The 23,195-nt window shown below is 34.2% G+C and overlaps 1 protein-coding gene across 3 annotated transcripts in view; it reads right to left on the reverse strand.

Annotated features, from left to right (window-relative positions):
• Positions 1–256: 256 nt before the first annotated feature.
• FGFR1OP2 (FGFR1 oncogene partner 2) overlaps positions 257–23,195 on the reverse strand; it is a 29,320-nt gene continuing 6,381 nt past the window's right edge. Inside the window, exons 2-8 of one of the 3 annotated variants that reach the window (XM_032855209.1) lie at positions 13,912–13,991; positions 12,415–12,563; positions 9,924–10,041; positions 8,268–8,410; positions 5,789–5,902; positions 3,197–3,310; positions 257–1,617 (exon numbers count right to left, since the gene is read on the reverse strand). In XM_032855209.1, the coding sequence (XP_032711100.1) occupies positions 1,480–1,617; positions 3,197–3,310; positions 5,789–5,902; positions 8,268–8,410; positions 9,924–10,041; positions 12,415–12,549 (762 nt within the window). In that variant the 5' untranslated portion in view covers positions 12,550–12,563; positions 13,912–13,991 and the 3' untranslated portion in view covers positions 257–1,479. The remainder of the gene's footprint in view (positions 1,618–3,196; positions 3,311–5,788; positions 5,903–8,267; positions 8,411–9,923; positions 10,042–12,414; positions 12,564–13,911; positions 13,992–23,195) is intronic. The other 2 variants (XM_032855208.1, XM_032855210.1) reach the window with 2 other exon arrangements.

The raw sequence follows: 23,195 nt of genomic DNA on the forward strand, positions 1-23,195 counted from the left end.
ATAAAGTATCAATTAAGGCCTCTGAGAATCTGTTCAGTGTTTGGGCCATTAGCCCTTTTCAGTCAGCCCCTTTGACCCTACTCACCCCAAACTTAGGATAGAAAATTCCAAGGTGAAAAGTAGTTTTCAATTTTATCAATATATGAAATTATACACAAAAATTACCATGTGAATATTTCTTTAACAAATTATATACCCAAAAGTGGAATTTCCTATTGTGCTAATTTTAATATAAATGAATATATTTAATCATATGTGACATTTTTCTTTTATCCTTTTATTCTATAATCACAAAATAAGAAAAATTTCGATTTCAACTGATGTTAAAGTACATTTATGTCTAGTGGCTTTTAAAAATTTACGTACTGGATATATATTTTGTAAAAAATAAAACAAATACTTATAAATCCATAGACTTCCTTCCCCCCACCCCCCTTTGACTGAGAGGTTATAAGAAAAATCTTACAGGTTATGAGGACCAGATAAAGCTTAAGAATAGACCCAGAAAACAATTTTTTTTTCGAAATTTTAACTTACTTTCTGTATCTTAAGAATACTTAAAAAAAAATACTTTTAAAAAAGGGTTCAGTGAGGCAGAACAATTCTTAATTTACTCTGAAATTACCTTACCTATGCTGTATCAAACATTTCAACTCTTTCAGCTAAGAGCTACATAACATCCTTAAAGATCAACCAGAGAAGAGAAAAATCTCATCTTCATTATTGATTTAGAACCAAAACTTAAATCTTTCAAAGGAGTAGTTTAACCTACTAATATGTCTAAGATCTTCTTTCTTAGAAAGTAATATTCTTTCTCTTTCATTCCTGAAATATTTCATATACTTAAGCAACTTACGGACAATTGTTAGCTATTTTAACTATGGCAAGTTAGCTAAAATTAAATCACCTCTTGTTTATGGTGCATATAAAACATTCCTATGGCCTTGCTAACTGAATTTTCTTTGACAAAAATTTACATTTATGGGAAGGTAGACAGGCAATCATTAAAGCTGAAGTCTCATGGTACGTAAAGCTCTCTGATAACTCTGACGCCATACAAGGAGAAATAAAATTTGTATGACAATCTTTCTTCATAAAACTGTGGCAAAATGAGAATAATTTCATGAACTCCCAAACACTTACTGGGGATAGTCACGTTTATCCAAGTGTCATCCAGAATGCCACCTGCACTGCTGGAAGCTCTTGACACTTTAGCACTCAGAAAATCTTTAGTTTGTTCATCAGTTAACAAAGTTTCTATTTTAAATTTTATTTTGGAATAAAGTCTATGACCATTAACTATGCATTTTTTTGTTGCTATCTCAAGAATATCATTGCCAGTGCACTGTACATACTATAGAAAAAAAATAAAGCAAAGGGTAGCTTGAGACAGATTTTTCTGTTAATTCATTCACTTTAGTAGACCAGTCCCGGTGACCATTTAGAGCCTTGTAAGAAGCTCACACACTTATAGGCTCTTCAGCTTTTCCTCAGACTCAGGTCACTATTGGTCACTAATGCTGACAAAGATGAACTTTCAGACATATCATCCTTCCTAAGGTTCAGAAATGATTCTCGAGTTATTTGAAGGATCTCTCTCAAGCCTTTGTTTTCTTGCTAAAAGAGGGTAAAAAAACAAAGATGCAGTCAGCAGGACAGCCCCGAGAATACAAACATATCTTAAGCCAAACATATGAAGGTGTGACAGAAGGTTCTATCATTGGCATACACAAAATGATATATGCAGTTGAAGTTGACAACTTGAATCCAAAGAAAACTTTAAAGATACAGGAACTGTGCTCAGTGTTTTCCAGCAGGGCAAAGCCTTCTTATTTATGCAGCTCTGAATATAGATGGAACCTGAGAAATTGCCTTATTTTACACTCACAGTATAGATGAAGAAAATAATATCTAGGTTTATATTTCTATAAACTCAACAAAGCCTGTGAATAATACCCTGGGACTAGGACCTCTTAGTACTTTAGTCCTTTTATTCCTTTCCATGAAAGCATGGAATGAAGGACAAGCCATCTGGTCTGGTTTGTTTTCTTCCCTCTAATTTGAAAGCAGCAGGGTTGGCTGAGTGAATTGTGGTATTTTTCAAGAAGGCAAGTGACCAGATCTAGCACTAGTAACTACCACCTCCCCCCCAGATTAGTTACTGTAAGAAATTAGCAGACATTTAAAAATAACATTTGTAATTCTCAACCACTTTGTCTTCAGTCTTTCTAAATTTGACTGGTACAAAGCAGGGATCAGCAAACTACATACAGCCTGGCTTGAGGTCTGTTGTTTTTAAATTAAACTTTACAGGAACATAGGTAAACTCAGTCTTTTTTCTGTATATTGCTGCTTTGTGTTACAATGGCAGAGCTGAGTAGTTGCAACAGAATGTTTGGTTTGCAAAACCTAAAATATTTCCTATCTGGTCCTTTACTGAAAAAGTTTGCTTAACCCTGTTTAAAAATGCTTAGAGACAGAAATCACTTTAGGCCCTCCATAACCAAAAGCATCTCCACTATGATTTCAAAATGAAGCTTTTAAAACATAAAAGTTGGGGCACCTGGCTGGCTTAGTTGTTGGGCGTTTGCCGCCAGCGCAGGTCATAATCCCAGAGTCCTGGGATCGAGCCCCACGTTGGACTCCCTGCTTGGCGGGAAGCTTACTTCTCCCTCTCCCATCCCCCCTGCTTGTATTCCCTCTCTGTCAAATAAATAAAATCTTTAAAAAATGAATAAAGTATAAAAGTCCATTCTACTGATCTGAATTATTCAACAATGACTGATGCTTTTGCTGCCACAAATAAAGGACGGAAAAGCTTTTATATTCCTCAGAAAAATACAAGTGCCCTAAGAATATCCGTGGTTTAGAAAAATTTCCTGCATCATCATCATTTCCAACAGAATGAAGAAATTTTTTAAATTACTAAATTAAAAAGCATATTCACCCAGTAACAGGAGGCAACACAGGATCAAAACATCAATGTTCTCAAATACTGCTTTACTGATCCTGGACTCTTCTATTACTATGGAAATGGTCTTGCATTATATACCCATATAACCAGTATCCAGGTTAAGAAACAGAACATTACCAGTTTTCCAGAGAAGTGTATACATATATTTTTAAATGGGATGTATTTTCTGGCATAAATCTTTATATGGACAGTTTTTACCCACACTTGCAATTTAAAACTTACTTCAAGTTGAAATATTCGCTCCTGTTCCTTGCAACCCTGTTGCTCATCAATTTCAATAGCTTTCCTCATTACTGCTGCCATTTCTGTTATCTGATCAACATGTGCTTGTAATTCCTGAAAAAAAGAGATGGGAGTTGCAAATCAGTGAAATACTTTAGTTTTATTTTTGGATCCTCTCCTTTTTAAAAAGTCTGCCTTGCCACTTAATATGGATGTAATATTCTTACATTGCCATTTAACATGAAGGTACTTTATAAACCAGTTTTACCAGAAAGTTGACTGACCATGAATGTGCTTTTGAAATCAGAGTTCTGTCAGGGCTACAAGTAAGGATAAACACCACAATATAACTAAACCCACTAGCAAGAAGAAGTGTACTCATATTTCACATTCCTCTCACCCTACAAATGATCAACAACTTTTCCTTTTTTATACCTACATATAGTACTAATTAAAGTAATGGGGAAGACAAAAATTGACATATTTGATCTCTTTACCCCTAACATCTTCATGATTCACAAGTCTTTTCTGTATTATCCATGTCTAAAAATTGATCTCAATCCAACCTAGAAACTTTTCCAGATTATAATCTTCCTTGAGAGGAGGAACTGTATCTTGTTTATATTTGCCCATGTCTGGTACATAATGGATAATAAATATTGAATAAAATGAACAGAAGTCTGCTTTTGAGTATTAAAATATTAAATGGCCTTCTTTGCCAACCGTTCAAATATCACTTAGGTATAAAATGGCCACATTTATTTGGTGCAGCAGGTAGTACAAATTTCTTCCAATCTCATGCTATTATTACTTTTTGCACACCTGTGATATGCCAGGCACCGTGCTAAGCAATGGGAATAGGAAACCTATCAAGACATGTTCCCTGATTTCAAGGAGCTTAAAGTCAAGTGAAAGAGACAGACATGAGGTTTAAAAATCAACAGAAACTTGAGAATAATAATTTTTTCAACAAATAGCTTCTAAGACCATTGTTCACTGGCAGTTGAGGGTGATTTTTATTAAGGTCAAACTCAAAAGCTAAAATCTCCCCCAATAACCTTGTCTCTTAAATTGTATATATCTGATTTGTAAAAAGGATTTTGAAAGGACCTCCCAAACTTACAAAACTAGTAAACTGTGGAAAAATATGGAGAACAAATAGTATCTTTAGCAAACCACACATTTAGTACATTGTAACAACAAAAATGCAGGTCCTTAAATTATTTTAATGGGGATACCTATACAATGCTAGTATGCAGAAAGCCAAAACAAAAGGACTAATCTGTACTACCCAATATGATGCTATGTAAATGTCAATTAAAATTAAACACCTTTTAAAAAAGTTAATTCAGTCCCTGAGTTGCACTAGTGACACTTGAAGTGCTCAATAGCCATGTGGCACTGGTGGCTTCCATGCTGAACAGCACAGATAAAGAACATTTCCATCATTTCAGGAAGTGCTATCGGACAGTCCTGGATTAGATTACGGTAGCAACAATAATATCAAGACAAACATCTATCATATTCTGAAATAGTTTTTTAAAAAAATGATTAAAATCTCTCCCTCTGGAAAGGGAGCTTAATGTTTAAAAACAAGCTTTAAGTACAGACAACTGCAGCAACAGACTGAGGATGATGAGTAAAAATTCTGAATACCAACATTTTCTTCAGTTTATCATTTAGTGTCCTTTAAGGGTAAAAGGCTGTACAGGAAGCAAATAATTCTTTGCCTTTAAAATGGAAGAAAATTAATTTTTTCAGGACAGAGTCTATTCTAATTAAATCATGAGAAAAAAAAACCACCAAGATTTCAAACAGAACAGTTTTATAGGCCCAGTTCATGGAGGGTTCATTTATTACAATAAAATCCTTAGGGAAGTATCCTAGGTCTTTTAGTGAACACAGAGGCCAAGAGCTGTACTTTCAAAACTGAAAAGCAAGAAGAGTCAGTAACATAATCCTTGAACTGTCAGTAATACAATCCTTGAACTTTTTTGAAATGCCTTTCATTTTTAACTTTTGTTTAGGGTTATTTCAAATTTGCTCAATAAAGACCTGCCACAATAATTAAAACAAAAAGACAATGTAGCATATATTACTAACATATACATATACATATACATATAGTATGAAACCTAAACAAAGGCATCTTTAGGTTATTGAGAACTCAAACTAAAGAACTACAAACTATTACAAATCTGAGTTAAAACTGTTCCTTTAATAGTTCGAACAAAACTTCTATGAAATCAGATTAAAATGACTTCCAAGAAAATACTTTGATGTCCACAAAGAGGGTAGCTGTTTACAAAATTCTGCAGCAACAAAATGAAAATCTGGCTTGAACAACCTTTAAAGCCCGCCATTATCTAACAGGCTGTGTATGATACAATACACAGAGAATTAATGACATGTAAAGTTTCTACACTGAATATTTTTGCATGGCTATCAAAAGCACAGTATATATATATTTAAGGCAATTTCATTTATTTGCTGATTTAAACTGGAAGGAAAATTCAATGTCAAAGAATGTTTTAAATGGACCTCCCCCCCTTCCATCCACACCCCAAAAGTTGACTGTTTTATTTAGTGTACATTCTGATTTGCTTCCAAGTGCCTCCTCTCCAGTCCATGTTGAGATGCTTCAAAGATGTGTCGAGATGCATCAAGGAAGAATCCTTCGGAGCTGTTACGATGTACCATGTCAATCTGTAGTATAGAGTCATTATAATGTTAATACGGATATTATCCGTAATTTAAAAACTGAATGAGTGTTAGTTCATGCGTGTTAGCCAACTGTTTGAAATGTTTGTTTTTTTAAGATTTCCAAAAAGGCATCTGTTCAAAAATAATGTAAAAATGAGTATTTGGAAAAAATGAGTTCTCAAACTTTTTATTGATTTTCCAGTCTATACTCAAAAACTTCTAAGTGAGGGTAAAATTCTGTACTACAGTTGGTCTTAAAATGATCTCTTATGCCAAAATGCTGTTATGTGTAACTGCGCTTATTACCCCTAAATGCGTTATAAAATTTTTTGTGTGTTTAGGCTCATCAGAGTATCAACACCTAAACACATCTTGGAATTTCTTATTTCTGCACCTTTATCCTACAAGTTTCTCTGCTCACCCACTTCTGTTTATTGACCCTTCCACCCCAATAATTAATTCAAGGCTAGACTTGGATGAATTTGTCTTTCTTGACACCTTCCCAGATTATCTTCATGAGAACTAATCTTGCTCCACTAGTACTTCCATATTAAATCATCTCTATTTTAGGATTCATCACATCCTACCTTATTTATTCTGTTTATATTTCCCTTTATACTCTAAGCTCTAACGGCAGAGTGATGGAACTTATTATTTATTCATCTTATTATTATAATAACTAAGCCAGGACAAGTGTTAATAAGTGTTTAATTGAGTTGAAGTGTCTCCTTTTTGGGAAAAATCAAAATCACAAACATTAATATGTATTAGTTGGAATTAACATACAAGTCACTGAACAGTCATTTTATGGAAGGATCAGCACTCAGATGAATTCAATCTACATAATAAAAGATGGTCTACAGTTATCTTAAGAAATGTTTAACTTTCCTAATTAATAACACTGCACTAGTGAATGGTAAAATCTAATGTGTTCTAGAAAATATTTGCTTTTGGAATAGCTGCTACCAGATGAAACTAGCAACCTGCAGTATCTCATGCTAAACATTCTTTGGTAGAGCGATCTCTTTAGATCTTAACAAATTTCTTAGGTTTTAAACATAAGGGCCTTTTGCAATTTCTCAAGATTATATTTATTTTACCAACAATTTCAGTCAATTCATCTTTGTACCTTTAAAAGAAACACTCAAGTTATATATCTAAATTTTTGTTTTTATAATGATCTCATTAAAGATACATAAATCTATATTCAAAAGATTGCCACTTAAACATCCAAGGTTCTTCCTTTTGGTTAGAAAATGAATAGTTTAATTAGATAACATTAAACCCATATTTATTAATTTATTATAAAATTGACACAAGAGTATCTATTACTAATTCTCTTAATATGAAAACTTGTCACACAAATATCTATTTACTAGGTATTAATTTTAATAGAATAATTTATAATTTAAAAATACCTGTAAGCACCAATATGGGAGAATTATTTTAAGGACTCTAAAATGTGTTTCAGTTATTGAGAAAGATAAATGCATGTCTTAAAACAGTATTTCTTACATAATGTTAGTTTTAACTAATAATTATCAGATAATGATGAGCTAACTATTATTAAGTTAGGTCATCATTATCCAATACAGGTATAACTAGAAATCACAATACTCTAATATTTTTATTCACAGCAGCAGTTAAAATTCAGCTTAAAATGTAAATAGGAAAGAATTATTCTACTTGTCTTCATAGCAGTTGCTAATAAACAAAGGGACATACACAAAGGAAACAGACACAGGGATGTCAATAAGTGAAATGAACAGAGGAGGAAAAAAACAATTTCTAACCAGTTTATCTCTGTCTCTAAAAATGGTGTTAAGTGATATGTGATTGGGGAGTGGGGGTGGGGTCAAATCTTAATATGTTGGTTCTTTTCCTCCTTGCACCACCCCCACCATGGTTTTTCCATCACGATCAGTATAATTTACAGTCTGGATTAATTAGCCTCATTCAGAAAACAGTCTTAAGAAAAACAGATCTACCTTTAGCTGGTTTCAGATTTCTGAAAATGTTTTTCAGCATTTCAATTTTTGTTTTTGCAACAAATGTCAATACACAAATTAGAAGAAATATTTCTTAAAAGCAGATAACCTTATAAAAATATTTTTTAATATACCTACCTTTACTTCCCAAATAAAGTTTATTTTTGAAAATATGTTAAAGCTACTGAGAACAATAGGAGTTAAGAAAGTAAATCAAACAAAATATGTAATAAGAAATGACAAAAATAAGGAAAAGCAGAAAATATCAGAAAGATGAAATATTTGATATGTTATATACCTGTGATTAAAAAGAAATCTCAACACAAGTTAACCAATTATGCTTCTTTTTCATTTCAAATTATATTTATAAAATGGATTACCTTGGAGTGCTGTTCTTTTAACTTCGTTATTATACCCGGATCATCTTTTTTGCTAGCCATTAGCAGTCTAAACATTTGCTCTCGATACTTGCTCATTATAAGTTCCAAGGCAGACTGATGTTCTTCCAGGGATGTACGTAATTCTATCAGAATCACAAGAACAAGAATATATTTTACTCAAACCTGAGTTAAAGATGCACACAATAGTCTCTTTTCCACTGTATTTACCAAAAAAGCAACTTAGAAAGAGGGTGTTTTGAAAAGAAAACGTGTAAAAATCTTGCCATAAAGCAAGCACACCAAATGGGAGTCCCTTACTAGTTTTTTAAATGACCATTTAAAGCTTAGTTTTAAAGAATCATTTCAACAAATATTTACTGAATAATAATTAAGTACCAGATAATGCTCTATATTAGGAATACACAAAAGACCATGGAGCTCAGAGTCGAGAGGAGAAAGCAAATACATAAATAATTATAATACAGTGTGTAAAGTACAGAGCAGAGCTCTACCCAAATATATATAAACAAAGTCTATATGAGCAGAAACTGGTGAGTTTCATATTATTGAGATGAACTTGGATTTCTAAAGATGAAAAATAAAGGGAAGGGCATTCTATGCAGGGAGGCACGAAAGTGGATTTTGTGTTCAGGAACTAGTGCGGGGCAGCAAGAACAAAGGTCTCATGGAGAAGAGAGGTACGGGAAGAAGACAGAGAAAAAGGCCTTGAGTTGAAGTTGAAAGCTCTGCATAAGGAAATAAGTTTACAATGAAGGTTCTAAAGCAAAAAAATAACAACCAGATATATCTTTGAAAAATGAATCTGATGCCTGTGTTGTAGATAGAATGAAGGGGGAAAAGAGATTCAAATCACAGAGGCCAATTAGGAGAGATCAGGCAAGAGACTTTGAACATCAAAGCAAGGGACTGAAGTAGTAGCTCTGCAGAGAAGGAAAGGGAGTTACTTCATAGGTAACAACAATGGCATAAACTGGATATTGAGGCTAAGAATCTAAGATTACTCCACGCAAGGTAGACATTCATATGTAGTAAAGGATAATGATGAATACATTATGATTGGGGCATATGGATCAGAAATGAGAATACCAAAAAGAAAATTTAGTTGGCCATTTCCACATTTTTGAAAATATGAATTGGTCCCAAGTTAAGAGTCCAGTTGTATATTACAGCTCTTTTAGTTTTTTTAAAAAGATTTTATTTATTTGATAGACAGAGATCACAAGTAGGCAGAGAGAGAAGGGGAAGCAGGTTCCCTACGGAGCAGAGAGCCCGATGTAGGGCTGGATCCCAGGACCCTGGGATCATGACCTGAGCTGAAAGTAGAGGCTTGTAACCCACTGAGCCACCCAGGCACCCCCTACAGCTCTTTTAATTTTAACTAAAATCCACTGAACTGTGCCCTTCAAAAGGGTATATTTTATGGTATGTGAAACATCTCAATAACAGTAATAAAAGAACTCGTGCAAAAGAAATGAAAAATTATTTTTTTAAAAAATGTGAATCTAACTTTAAAGCCCACTCCTTTATTCTCAAAAGCATTCTGATAAGCCCCTTAGCAACGTAATTCACTATAACATTCTTGGTTCTCAACTTTAGTTGTCAAACTCCTTTGTTTTTTAAGATTATGTATCTTACCTTTGTTCTCTTGTTGCAGTTCTCTGATTTGTCTGTTTTCTTGCTGGATTCCCATAACTAATGTGGACCGTGGCCGATGCCTTGCAACTTCATTAAGTTCTTGAATTTCTTCCTGATACTAATGAAAAGATCAGAAAAGAACATGTGGAGAGAAAATATTTGAAAGTATGTATCTCAGATACATATCTGATAAGGGTCTCTCTCTATATATATAAATATATATATTTATAAATATATAAAGAATTCTTACAACTCTTAGTAACAATAAAAATAATAATTCTAATTTAATAATAATAACATTAAAAGTAGGCAAACAAGATGAATAAGTTCTGGGGAATCTAATGTACAGCATGGTGACTATAGTTAACAATACTGTATTATACACTCAGAAATCAGTAAGAGTAGATTTTAAATGTTTTCATCACACACGGTAATTATGTGAGGTGACACAGGTGTTAACTAACTTTACTGTGGTACTCATCTTGCAATATACATGTGTATCAAATTATCTTATATACCTTAAGCTTACACAATGTTATATGTCAATTCTATCTCAACAGAGCTGGAAAAAAGTGGGTAAGGGATCTGACAAGACATTTCTTTAGAGAAAGTCTACAAATGGCCAATAAACACATAAAAAGATGTTTAATATTACTAGTCATTAGGGAAATGCAATTCAATAGAACAGTAAGATACCACTTCACAACTACTAAGATGATCTTAATCAAAAAGTCAAATAACAAGCGTCAGAATGTGGAGTAATTGTACTGTTCAGTGGAATATAAAATGGTGTAGCTGTTTGGAAAAGTCAGGCAGATCTTCAAAAAGTTAAACACAGAGCTATTATATTACCCATGCATTCTACCCCCCAGGTATATACCCAAGATAACCGAAAATATATGTCTACACAGAAACTTATACATTAATAGTCATAGGAATATTATTTATAATAGCCCCCCAATAGAAACAATCCAAATGTCCATCAACTGATGGATAGACACACTGCACTATATCCTTATGATGGAATATTATTCAGCAATAAAGAGGGATAAAAAACTTATGCTGCAACATGGATGAACCTCAAAAACATTATATTAAACCAGTTACAAAAAGCCACATACTGTGATTCCATTTATATGAAATGTCCAAAAGAGACAAATCCAGAGATAGATTAGTGCCAGGGGCTGAGGGAAGGGAGAGCTAGGGAACATCCGTTAATGGAGGCGAGCTTTTGGGGTAATGACACCGTACCAGAATTAGTGAGTATGGTTACACAACCTGTGAACGTACTAAAATCCAATGAACTATGCCCTTCAAAAGGGTTAATTTTATGGGTATTGTGAATTATATCTCATTAACAATAGTAAAAGAACATGTGCAAAAGAACTAAAATTATAAATAAATGTGAGTCTAACTTTAATATTGTTCTACTTCATTTTCAAGGCACTTTGATGTTCCGCTCAGTAATGTTTTTATTCATTATAACATTTCTGGTTCTTTAACTGTTATATTCCTTTGTTTTTACAACTCAATTCAGATATATGTTCCTTGGAATACATGAGTCAAGCTGGACAGTTAGGGAGATATGTAATCTGTTTAGGGCAACAAAACAAGTAAACTTGCTCCATTATTTCTAGTAGCTTTGTTAAAAGCAGTATCCCAGGGTGGCTTCCTTTTACAAAATGGATGAGTTTCAAAAGAAAGGCATTCATATGAATATACATTTCCCCCAACTCATTACCATCAAAATACAAGAAATTGTATAATTCTCTTTGAGTTGAAAATTTTTATCAGAAGGATCCTTTTAAAATGGTAGCTAAACTCCATGGACCACTGGAAAGTTCTTATATACAGTTATTTAAGAAAGTTCTTACATATATTCTATGGATTATAAGAATAAGAAGTGAAGTCCTTTTCATTTCTTAATTGGTAGCATTAAGTGAAAATGAAGGTAGGAAGTACAAATTCAACAACTGCATAATGTATAAACCAGATAGAACTTCGTCCAAAAAACAAATAATCAAATATACAGTTTTTAGAATATACATACATATATATATATATAACTTGGACACTGAAAAAATTATAGGGTAATCTACAGTAAAATTAAAACCTACAAGTCAGGCTATTTTATTTTTAAATTTTTTAATTATTTTTTTTTAAGATTTTTTATTTATTAATTTGACAGAGAGAGATCACAATTAGGCAGAGAGGCAGGCAGCGAGGCGGGTAGGGAGAAGCAGGCTCCCCGCTGAGCAGAGAACCCGATGCGGGGCTCGATCCTAGGACCCTGGGATCATGACCTGAGCCAAAGGGAGAGGCTTTAACCCACTGAGCCACCCAGGCGCCCCAAAGTCAGGCTACTTTTAAGTTTTATAGAACATTAAGAAAATAACAAAATATTAATTAAGCAGAAGTTTATGATTCAAGCAATGCATAAATGTCTGACTGCTTTTTTCAAAATGGAATCAACAAGAAAGAAAAATCAAACCTGCTTCATCGCTTCTACTCGCTTATTGAGAGCTGTGGTTTGCTCAATCAGAGATTCTGCTGCATCGTCATGATCTCTCAATCTTTCAACAAGAGCTTTGGCATCAGCTAGTGCCTTCTCGATTGTGCAACTCATTTCTAAAGGAAAACCTGTAAAATTAAAATCAAGATTCAAAACGAAGCCAGCATATCATCTTACTATTTTAGTTTCATGTTAACATAGATATGCTTAAGTTACATTTGTTACAGGATTGTTCACTGCACAGAAAAAAACACGTAAGAACACTTGTGGTTTTGCTTCTGTTAGGATGGCCCAAGCTTGAAAGTGAATTATAATACTAAAAAAATTAGAGCATATATAAATGATTTGCAGACATAATCAGAGCATATTTAGAACTCCCTGAATTTATGGTGGGGGAAAAAAGTACAAACCAAGTGAATATATTTTATATTATACAGAAATTGTGCTCTTCATGAGAGCACTCCCTTATCTTGTTATTTGTCAAAAAGATTACTTTATTCGTACTCTGAGGTCCATGTTTATGAGTTGCTAACTATGAGATCTTTCCTAGCCTCTGCTTGGTCAGGTGACCTGAGACACTATTCACAACACATACTTACTGACCATCCACGGTGGTCTGTATGTGTCATGCTGTGTCAAAGTGTCCTTCTTTTGGAGGAACTACTTCTTGTACGAACTACTATAATCCTAACTCTTGCGCTTCCTTAGTAAATGGTTAAAAAAATATGACTTAGAACACCAGCCATTATGGGAAATTTTCAATACGTTAAAATCAATAAATAATGTGTTTAAGAGAAGCTCAAAAAGTTAGGAGACAAAATATGAAACACTAAATAGTTAGCTTCTTTCTTCACTTAGTATTCAGAGACCTCAAAATAAAATTATAATTTTAAAATAATCTCTCTCAAAGACTTTAACCTTCTGAATCTTACTATCTTTGAATTTTTCTCTTTATACTAAGTTTTATCTTACCTTCTATATGAGCCATCCTTTCTTCAGAGCTTTCTCAAAAAGTAAAGTTAAATTACTAGTAAATTATTTTACTAAAGTAAAATTACTAGGCCAGAAGCCAAGTCTACAGATGTTAAATTAAACTCTGTGATGGATCCAAGCCAAGGTCTATAATTAAGGATTTCACCAGCTTTAGGAAGACAGAAATTTGCTACAAAATGTAAGATTGTTAGATTCTACTATACTAGTTCAAACTTGAATAAGAGGATTTAATTAGAATAAGTTAAAATATAAGGCTGCCAACTTAGAAAATACTCAATATATGACATTGCCAGAGAGTTTTAAAAATTAAACAAGCTAGAAATTAATATAATTCTGGCTCTCCAGATAAAACAGCCAAAAGACCTGTCTTCTAAGATTTGAGAGATTTAGAAAAAGGTACTTGAAAAAACCATAAGCAAAGGGGTCATTAAAGTTACAGCTGTCCCATACTGGCTAAAACACAAAAGGACAACTATCCAGTATCTGTCTAAGATGCTGCTCCAAGGAAGACACTGGATTCCAACAATGCCCTGTCCTTTTTCTTAACTTCCAAGGAGAATTACCTAAAATTATAGATGGATAATAATACAGATTTCTTACTCATATGGGAGCCGCCATATCTCCCATTAACCCTACTAGTATGACACACCAGTGGATGATAATATGAAAAGCAGAAAGTAACAATATTTCATAATTATTCAACTAGTAGAAAATGTAGAGTGGTTTCCTTTAGCAATATGGCTTTGCAACATTGCAACATTAGGTTTAAAGACCCTAGTGTAAGTTCGGAAGATGCTTTAACCAATTTAGTTGAAGTCTGTGATTGCTCTGAGGGAAAAAGGATATCTTAGCTACTCAATTAAGGCATAGGATTTAATAAGCAGTGGCTCTTTGGTGTCTAGATCCTTCAGAGTAAAATTCTGAAGTTATTTAAAGCCCCCTCACCAAAAAGAAACAAAAACAAAAAAACAAAACTGGGAGGGGGAAGTGGGGGCAAACTGACTTGTAATGAGTAAAATAAATAAATAAATAAATAAATACACATTTGTCTTACAGTAAAGATAACTGGCTGTAACAAATAATGAAAGAAAATAATAAAAAAATTGAAAGTCTAGAGAAAACTGTAGAAGTCTTTAAAGACATAAAGTTTATCTTGGCTTGACAGAACAACTCAAGTACTAAGAACCTCTAACAATCCCAGGTCCCAATCTGTAAATAATATTATTGGGACCACTACCTGAAGAATACTTCTTTATGCTCTGTAACACAACATCTACAAATATAATACACAGATCTGTTTCCAAATAGAATACATTAAGGCTCCTACATATGATTAGATTATAGGTGATGTAGACATTAAAAAACTATACTGTGCATAATTCAGTAAGCATTATGCATAATTCGGTCTCCTCCATCCCCCACCCGCAAAAAAGAGGGTAGAAGGAAAAAAAAATTAGCTCCTAGATTCCTCCAGGCAAAAGAATCCAGAGATTGACAGATTAATTTGGAAGAGAGCCCTGAATCTAGATGGATTCTTCTTAGGTAATCCTGATTTTCTTTTTAAAATATGAAAAAGTTATGCTGTGTTCTGGGGATATTAACTTCACAACATAACACCAAAGAGCCACTGCTTATTAAATCCTATGCCTTAATTGAGTAGCTAAGATATCCTTTTTCCCTCAGAGCAATCACAGACTTCAACTAAATTGGTTAAAGCATCTTCCGAACTTACACTAGGGTCTTTAAACCTAATGTTGCAATGTTGCAAAGCCATATTGCTGAAGGAAACCACTCTACGTTTTCTACTAGTTGAATAATTATGAAATATTGTTACTTTCTGCTTTTCATATTACCATCCACTAGGGACACTCTTACTCCAACAACCAACCTACTGAACGAAATCTCATGATTGTGTTTCCATTCCGTAAATCAAGAACTGTCCAACCCCCAAGCAAAACTTTCATCCTCTAGGGATAAATCTTGACTTTACTGCTTGTTAATAGGTTTCACAGTAAGCACAAAAAGTGACAATACCAGAGATGATTTACAACAGGTACTGCAGTTACTCTGATAAAACTAATTTTGTTACTGGAAGCCAAACTGATCCAATGAGTTAACTGTGGTTGTCTAAGATAGAGCAACTTGCTTAAAAAAAAAAAAGAAAAAAAAAAGTAAATTTATATACTAAGAGCTGGATCATTTTTGGGATAATTCACTTCTTTGAAATACTGCAAAAAAAAAAAAAGTTCCTCAGATATCCCTTAATAAACAATACAATAACTATTTAATGGCTTGATACTACCTAAAGTAGCAGAGACACACAATAAAAAAAAATACCATACAAGCTAGGATGCTATGTATTAGTATACATAGTATAATTATGGAACTGCCTTATGCTATAAACAGATTTTTTAAACAAGATTTTATTTATTTATTTGACAGAGAAAGAGACAGCAAGAGATGGAACACAAGCGGGGGGAATAGAAGAGGGAGAAGAAGGCTACCCGTCGAGCAGGACACCCAGTATGGGGCTCGATCCCGGGACCCTGGGATCATGATCTGAGCTGAAGGCAGACGCTTCACGACTCAGCCACCCAGGCACCCTATGCGAGGGCCTCATATATAACAGTAAAATCATAAATCTATGGAGAAGTTCAAAGATCCCATCACAGACACACAAATCTGGCCTGATAAATTCCAAAAAGAAACATGGGATGATCAAGTTGTAAAATCATGAGGATAAGAGCTGCCACAATCAGAATGGTGATTTGATAGCACCAGATGAAACCTCCAATGGACACTAGAAACTCCAGGAAACATTTCATTCCAGTAGAAAAAAAAATGGCCACAATATTAGGAACACTGATGGGAAAATTTTTTGGACAGCAGGGGATATGGCCAGTGCATGCTTTATTTGTAAATAATCTGGAAAAATTTAAAAGATGAAGTGAGGACTAGAACCATTCCTAAAGGATTTTTTTAACATCTCTCAGTGGATTTTATAGAGCTGTCTCTCTATGCTCTAGGAATATGTAACATTCTTTAATATACTAGTATGTTTATGTTATGGACAGGATGAAAAAGTCCCCCACTGAAAAGCCATAATAATTGCAATAATTAAAATACTACTATAGTTTGTATTTCCCACCAACGACATTCTAACTTCTCGATCAAGTACTATGGAAATGTATTTAACTGGCACAGTTATTTATGAATTTAAATTATGCAACACGGTCTCTTCCTCGGAAATCTTCTGTCTTCATCATTCCCAGTCCTCAAACAGGATAAACCCAAGGTCTAACTCACACACAACATTACCAAATTTCTGAAAACTAAACACAAAGAAAAATTCTTAAAAACAGAGACAAACAACACTTATGAAGAACAAACAATTTGAAGGACAGCTAGAAGCCAAACTGATTGAAATTGAAAGTGGAACAGTTAAAATGCAGAAAGAACAGAACTGTCACCCTAGAATGAAATTGAAAGTAGAACAGTTAAAATGCAGAAAGAACAGAAATGTCATCCCAGAATTCTATATCCAGCAAAAATACCCTTTATATATGAAGGTGAAATAAAAATCACTCCCAGAAGAAGAAAAAGAATTCATTTCTAACAGATTTGCTCTAAAGGAATTTCTTCAGAGAGAAGCAAAATGGTATCAGAAGGAAACTTAGAGCATTAGGAATAAAAGAAGAGTAACACAAAGAGGCAAATATCATAAACTATTCTTGAATGCTTTAAAATGTCTGATGTTTGAAAATAACTATAACTGCTGTCTGACAGAATTTTCAGTTTACATATACATAATATATAACCATGACATAAAAGTAGAAGGATAAACGTACCTATACAGTGATAAGGTTTTAACTTGTCACCTGAAACTTTTATACGTCAAATGGAAGTAAAACAATTTTATGTAAGTGTATATATATGTGTACATACACACATATATACACACACACATACATAAATACATAATTCCTAGACAAACTCCTAAAGAACCTGTACAGAGATAATAGCCAAAACCACAATAGATGAATTAAAATAAAGTGTTCAATAACACAAAAGAACGAAAAGGAGGAAATAAAGGATCAAAATACTGAAGGAACAAATTACAAGATGTTGGACCTAAATCCAAGCATATTAATAATTACACTAAATGTAAATGTTCTAAACACACTAACTCAAAGATACATTATCAGAATGAATTAATTAAACAGGACCCAGAGAGGGACTAAGATGGTAGAGTAAGAAGATCTTCAGCTTACCCTGTCCCACAAACACACCAAGAAAATAGTCACATCTGTACAACTAACCGTAAAAATGACCTAAAGACTGGCAGAACACACCTTCACAGTTAATGGCAGAGATGAGGCTATATTAGAAAAGGTAGGAGAGGTAGAGACTCATTGGGAACCAAACCCCTGGTGAGACAAACCACAAATGGGACAGATACCATAAGCATGGAGAATCTAGAGTATCAGACCCCACCTCAGACACTCCAAGCACCTCAGGCCCTGGGGCCCTCAGAAGACAAATCCCCTTAACATCTGGCTATGGAAACTAATGCGGCTTAACTTCTGAAACTCTTAAACAGTGGGGCTTACCTCTGGGGACTTTAAAAATCAGTGGGCTTAACAAAAGAGGTAGGAGGCAATAGGAAACTGAGTCCTTGCCCTTAAAGAGGGCATGGAAGCAGCAGTTTGAAAAGCGTCTCGGGTATATGTGAAGGAGATTTATTTCTTAGTCTCAGAACATATGCTGGAGGAGCAGGGATCTTCAGGAGATTTACCTAAAAGAAAAGTGATGGTGGGAGCCATTTCTCTTCCCCTCCCCTAGCCTAGATAGCTGGACACCGTAGGAAATAGCACTAATACTTGCTAACAGTACATGCCCTGCCCCGACATTCCCCTGCCACCTTCCCGTTCCAACCCACCCACCTTGGTAGGCATCCCTTCAAAGAGGCTCCTGCTCCTCCACATCCTGCAGGCAGCTCTGGCAGGGAATGATGCCATTCCAAAGAAACTCCTCCCTTGAGGAAGAGGCAGCTAATCCTATAAACTAGCTTGCCCACAGTTCCAGGAGCCAAGTCTTTCAGCAGACTGTACAGAAAGAATGCTCTGCCATATGGCATGCCTGCAGCTTCAGCGAAAGGCAGACTGTAGACATCTACTCTGACTGCCAGTTCCGGCCCTCAACAAAAGCCTCTATGGGCTCTGTAGGGAGAAAACCCTTTCTTTCGATGTACCAACAGAGAGGCTAATTGCAGACGGCAGGCCTGACTACTGACCCTGCCCACCTCTCAGCCAATCACAATCTCACACAGGCTCCCCAACAACTCAGGGACTAAATACTGTCCAGTGTCTCCACAGTAGGCAAAGCAGGTAAACCTCAACTGGGCTGAAGGCAAACATGGCTCAGCCACAACAGGAGGGCATATATAGCCCACACAGAGGACACTGCTGGAATACCTGACCCTGGTGACCAGGGGACACTGTGCTACAGGGCACTACATAACTCTTCTGCATAAGGGCATGAAGATACTCACTGAACTTGAGAAAAAAATTGAATGAACTTAAGAGAACTTCAACAAAGAGGAAATATAAAACAGAACCAGCAAGAAATGAAGAATTCAATAATGGAAACAAAAAACACACTAGAGGAAATCAACAGAGGATTAGAGGAGGCAGAAGAATGGGTTCAGCGATCTGGAAGACAGGGTAATGGAAAACAACCAAGCTGAACATCAAAAAGAAGAAAGAATTAAAAATGAGATTACAGATAAACCATAAGTGACTCTTAATCTCACAAAACAAACTGAGGGTTGATGGGGGGAGGGAGGTTGGGGGGGTGGGGTTATTATGGACATTGGGGAGGGTATGTGCTATGGTGAGTGTGGTGAAGTGTGTAAACCTGGCGATTCACAGACCTGTACCCCTGGGGGAAAAATATATATGTTTATAAAAAAAAAATTAAAAAAAAAAAAAAAACTTGAAAAAAGAATACAAAAAACAACTAAAAAAAAAATGAGATTACATTAAGGGAACTCAGTGACACTATTGAGCATAATAACCTCTGCAATATAGAGATCCCAAAAGGAGGGGAAAAAAAGGGACAGAAAACCTATTTGAAGAACTAATAGCTGAACACTTCCCTAATCTGGAGAAGGAAAAAGACATCTAGATCCAGGAAGCACTGAGAAGCTCCAACAAGATTAGCTCAAGGAGGTGTACACGAAGACACATAATGATTAAAATGGCTTAAAGTAATGATAGAGAATTTTAAAAGCAGCAAAAGAAAAGAAAGCAATTATATACAAAAGAAACCCTATAAGGCTATCAGCTGATTTTTCAGCAGAAACTTTGCAGACCAGAAGAGGGTGGCATGATATATTCAAAATGCTGAAAGGAGAAACTAGCAAAGTTATCACTGAGACTAGAAAGAATGATAGTTTCCCAGACAAAAAAAGTTCAAGGAATTCATCACCACTAAACTAGCCTTACAAGGTATGCTAAAGTGAATTCTTTGAGTGGAAAGAAAAGGCCCTTAGGAAAAAAAAATCATGGGTAAAAACAAAACTAAATAAAGGTAGTAGATAAATCACTTATAAAGCAAGTATGGAGGTTAAAACACAACAATAATAATATCAATTATGTCTACAAAAATTTGGGGATACACAAAATAAAAAGATGTAAAATATGACATCATATACATAAAATGTGGAGGGGGAAGTACCAATTTAGTGCTTTTAGAATGTGTTTAAACTTAAGCAACCATAAACTAAATAATATAGACTGCTATACATGTAAGTTATTATATATGAACCACAAATCAAAACCTATTAATACACATACACACATACATAAAAGGAGAAAAGAATCCAAGTCTAACACTAAAGAAAGCCATCAAACCACAAGGGATAAGAGCAAGAGATGAAGAAAAAAACAGAGAATAACTATAAAAATAACTAGAAAACAACTAACAAAATGGCAATAAGCAAATACCTATCAGTAACTACTTTAAATATAAATAAACTGCTCCAATAAAAAACATAGGGTAACTCAAAGGTTAAAAAAACAAAACAAAAACAAGACCCATCTAAATACTGCCTATAAGAGACTCACTTCAGACTTAAAGGCTTGTACAGACTGAAAAGGCTGAAAAAACATATACCATGCATATGGAAAAAAAAAAAAAGAAAAAAGCCAGGTTGGCAATACTTTTATCAGATAAAATAGACTTTGTTATTATTTTTTAAAAAAGATTTTTAAGTAATCTCTAAACGTGGGGCTTGAATTTACAACCCCAAGATCAAGAGTCTCATGCTCTACCAACTGAGCTAGGCAGGCAACCCAGACAAAACAGATTTTAAAGCACAGACTGTAGCAAGAAACAAAGAAAAGCAAGAATTTCATAACAATAACAGGATCACTCCATCAAGAGTATATAACAAATGTAGATTAACTATGCATCCAACATATCGGCACCCAAATACATAAAGCAATTATTAACAGACATAAAGGGAGAAATGAACAGTAATACAGTAATAGTAGGGGACTTTACCACCACACTTATGTGAGTGGATAGATCATCTAGACAGAAAGTCTACAAGGAAACAAAAGCTTTGCACAACATATTAGACCGGATAAACCTAATAAATATATAGAACACTGGATCTCAAAACAGCAGAATACACATTCATTTCAAGTGCACATGCAACACTCTCCAGTACAGATCACATATCAAGTGGTAAAACAAGTCTCAATAAATTTGAAAGGACTGAAATCATACCATGCATCTTTTCCAAGCACAACAGCGAATGAAACTAGAAAAAATCTGGAAAGAACATAAATATATACAGGTTAAACAACATACTACTAATGAATGTGTCAACCAAGAAATCAACAAAATAAAAAAAAATACATGGAGACAAATGAAAATGAAAACAGAATGGTTCAAAATATTTGGGATGAAGCAAAAGCAGTTCTAAGAGGGAAATTTATAGTTGTACAAGCCCACCTTAAGAAACAAGAAAAATCTCAAATAAACAACCTAACTTTACACCTAAGAGAGTTAGAAAAAGAGCAAAGTCAGAAACTAGCAGAAGGAAATAACAAAGATTAGATCAGAAATAAGTGAAATAAAAGCTAAAAAAAAAAAAAAAAAAAGGAGAAGATCAAGGAATCCAGGCACTGGCTACGTGAAAAGAACAATAAAGCTGATAAACCTTTAGCTAGATTGATCAAGAAAAAAAAGGGGAATTACAAACACTAACCAAAGTTAGAGGGTTAATAAGCACAGGAAAAGATACTCAACATGATCAGCTATCAAAACCACAATGAGATGCTTCACACCCACCAGGATAGCTATAACAAGACAGATAATAAGAATCGGTTAGAAGGTAGAGAATTTTTTTCTCAATAATTGATAGAACTTCCACACTGAAAATCAACAAGGATACAAAAGACATGAACAACCAACAACGAGGTGGATTAATATCAACAACAGCAAAACACATTATTTTTAAGTGCAGATAGGTCATCACTAGGATATATCTTATCCTAGATAATAAAACAAACCTTAACAAATTTAAAAGAATTGCAATCATACAAATTATGTCCTGTGACCATAATGAAGTTAAACTAAAATAGGTAACTGAGAGATAAGAAAATCTCAAAACATCTGGAAATTAAAAAACACAAAAGTAATCCAGAAGTCAAAAAAGAAGTCTTTTTGGAAATCAGAGAATATTTTCATCTAAATAAACATGAAAATACAAGGTATCACAATTCTGTCTTGCATATATAGCAGTACTTTAAAGAAAATTTGTAGCACTAATTTCTTTTATTAGAAAATTTAAAAGATCTCAAATCAATCAATTACCTAAACCTCAAGCTTATGAAACCAGGAAAAAAGCAAATAAACTCCAAACTAAACAGAAAGAAGGAAATAATAAAAGAGCAGAAATCAATGAAACTGAGAACAGGAAAGCAACAGAGAACCAATGAAACCAAAACCTAATTCTTTGAAAAAGCAAATGAAGTGGATAAACCTTCAGCAAAACTGATCAAGGGGAAAAAAATAGAAAAGAGAAAATATGTAAAATAACCAATGTCAGGAAAGAAAGAAGGGCTATCACTTCAGAATCCTAATTCATTAAAAGAATAAGTGAATACAATAGTAATTTTCATACACATGAATTGGATAATTTTATTTTTTTTTTAAAAGATTTTATTTATTTGACAGACAGAGATCACAAGCAGGTAGAGAGGCAGGCAGAGAGAGAGAGGGGGGAAGCAGGCTCCCCGCCGAGCAGAGAGCCTGATGAGGGGCTCAATCCTAGGACTCTGGGATCATGACCTGAGCTGAAAGCAGAGGTTTTAACCCACTGAGCCACCCAGGCACCCCTGAATTGGATAATTTAGATGAAATGGATTAATTCTCTAAAAACCACAAACTGCATAATCACACAAGAGGAAATAGAGAATTATTAATAGTCCCATAACCATTAGGTATAGCAATTATAACTACTAATATCCTATAACTATTCCATAATAGTCCTAGAACTATTAAAGAAATTAAATTTGTAGTTAAAAATCTTCCACAAAAAAGTCTCTATTTGGATGATTTCAATGGCAAATTCTACCAAACATAAAAGAAATAATACAAATCTTGTACAACCTCTTCAAGAAAATAAAATACTTCCAAACTCATAAAATGATACCAGCATTAAAAAAAAAAATGATACCAGCATTACTCTAAAA

Source organism: Lontra canadensis, unplaced genomic scaffold (genome assembly GCF_010015895.1).
Source record: "Lontra canadensis isolate GAN:19392208 unplaced genomic scaffold, GSC_riverotter_1.0 scaffold9, whole genome shotgun sequence".
Classification (NCBI taxonomy): Eukaryota; Metazoa; Chordata; class Mammalia; order Carnivora; family Mustelidae; genus Lontra; species Lontra canadensis.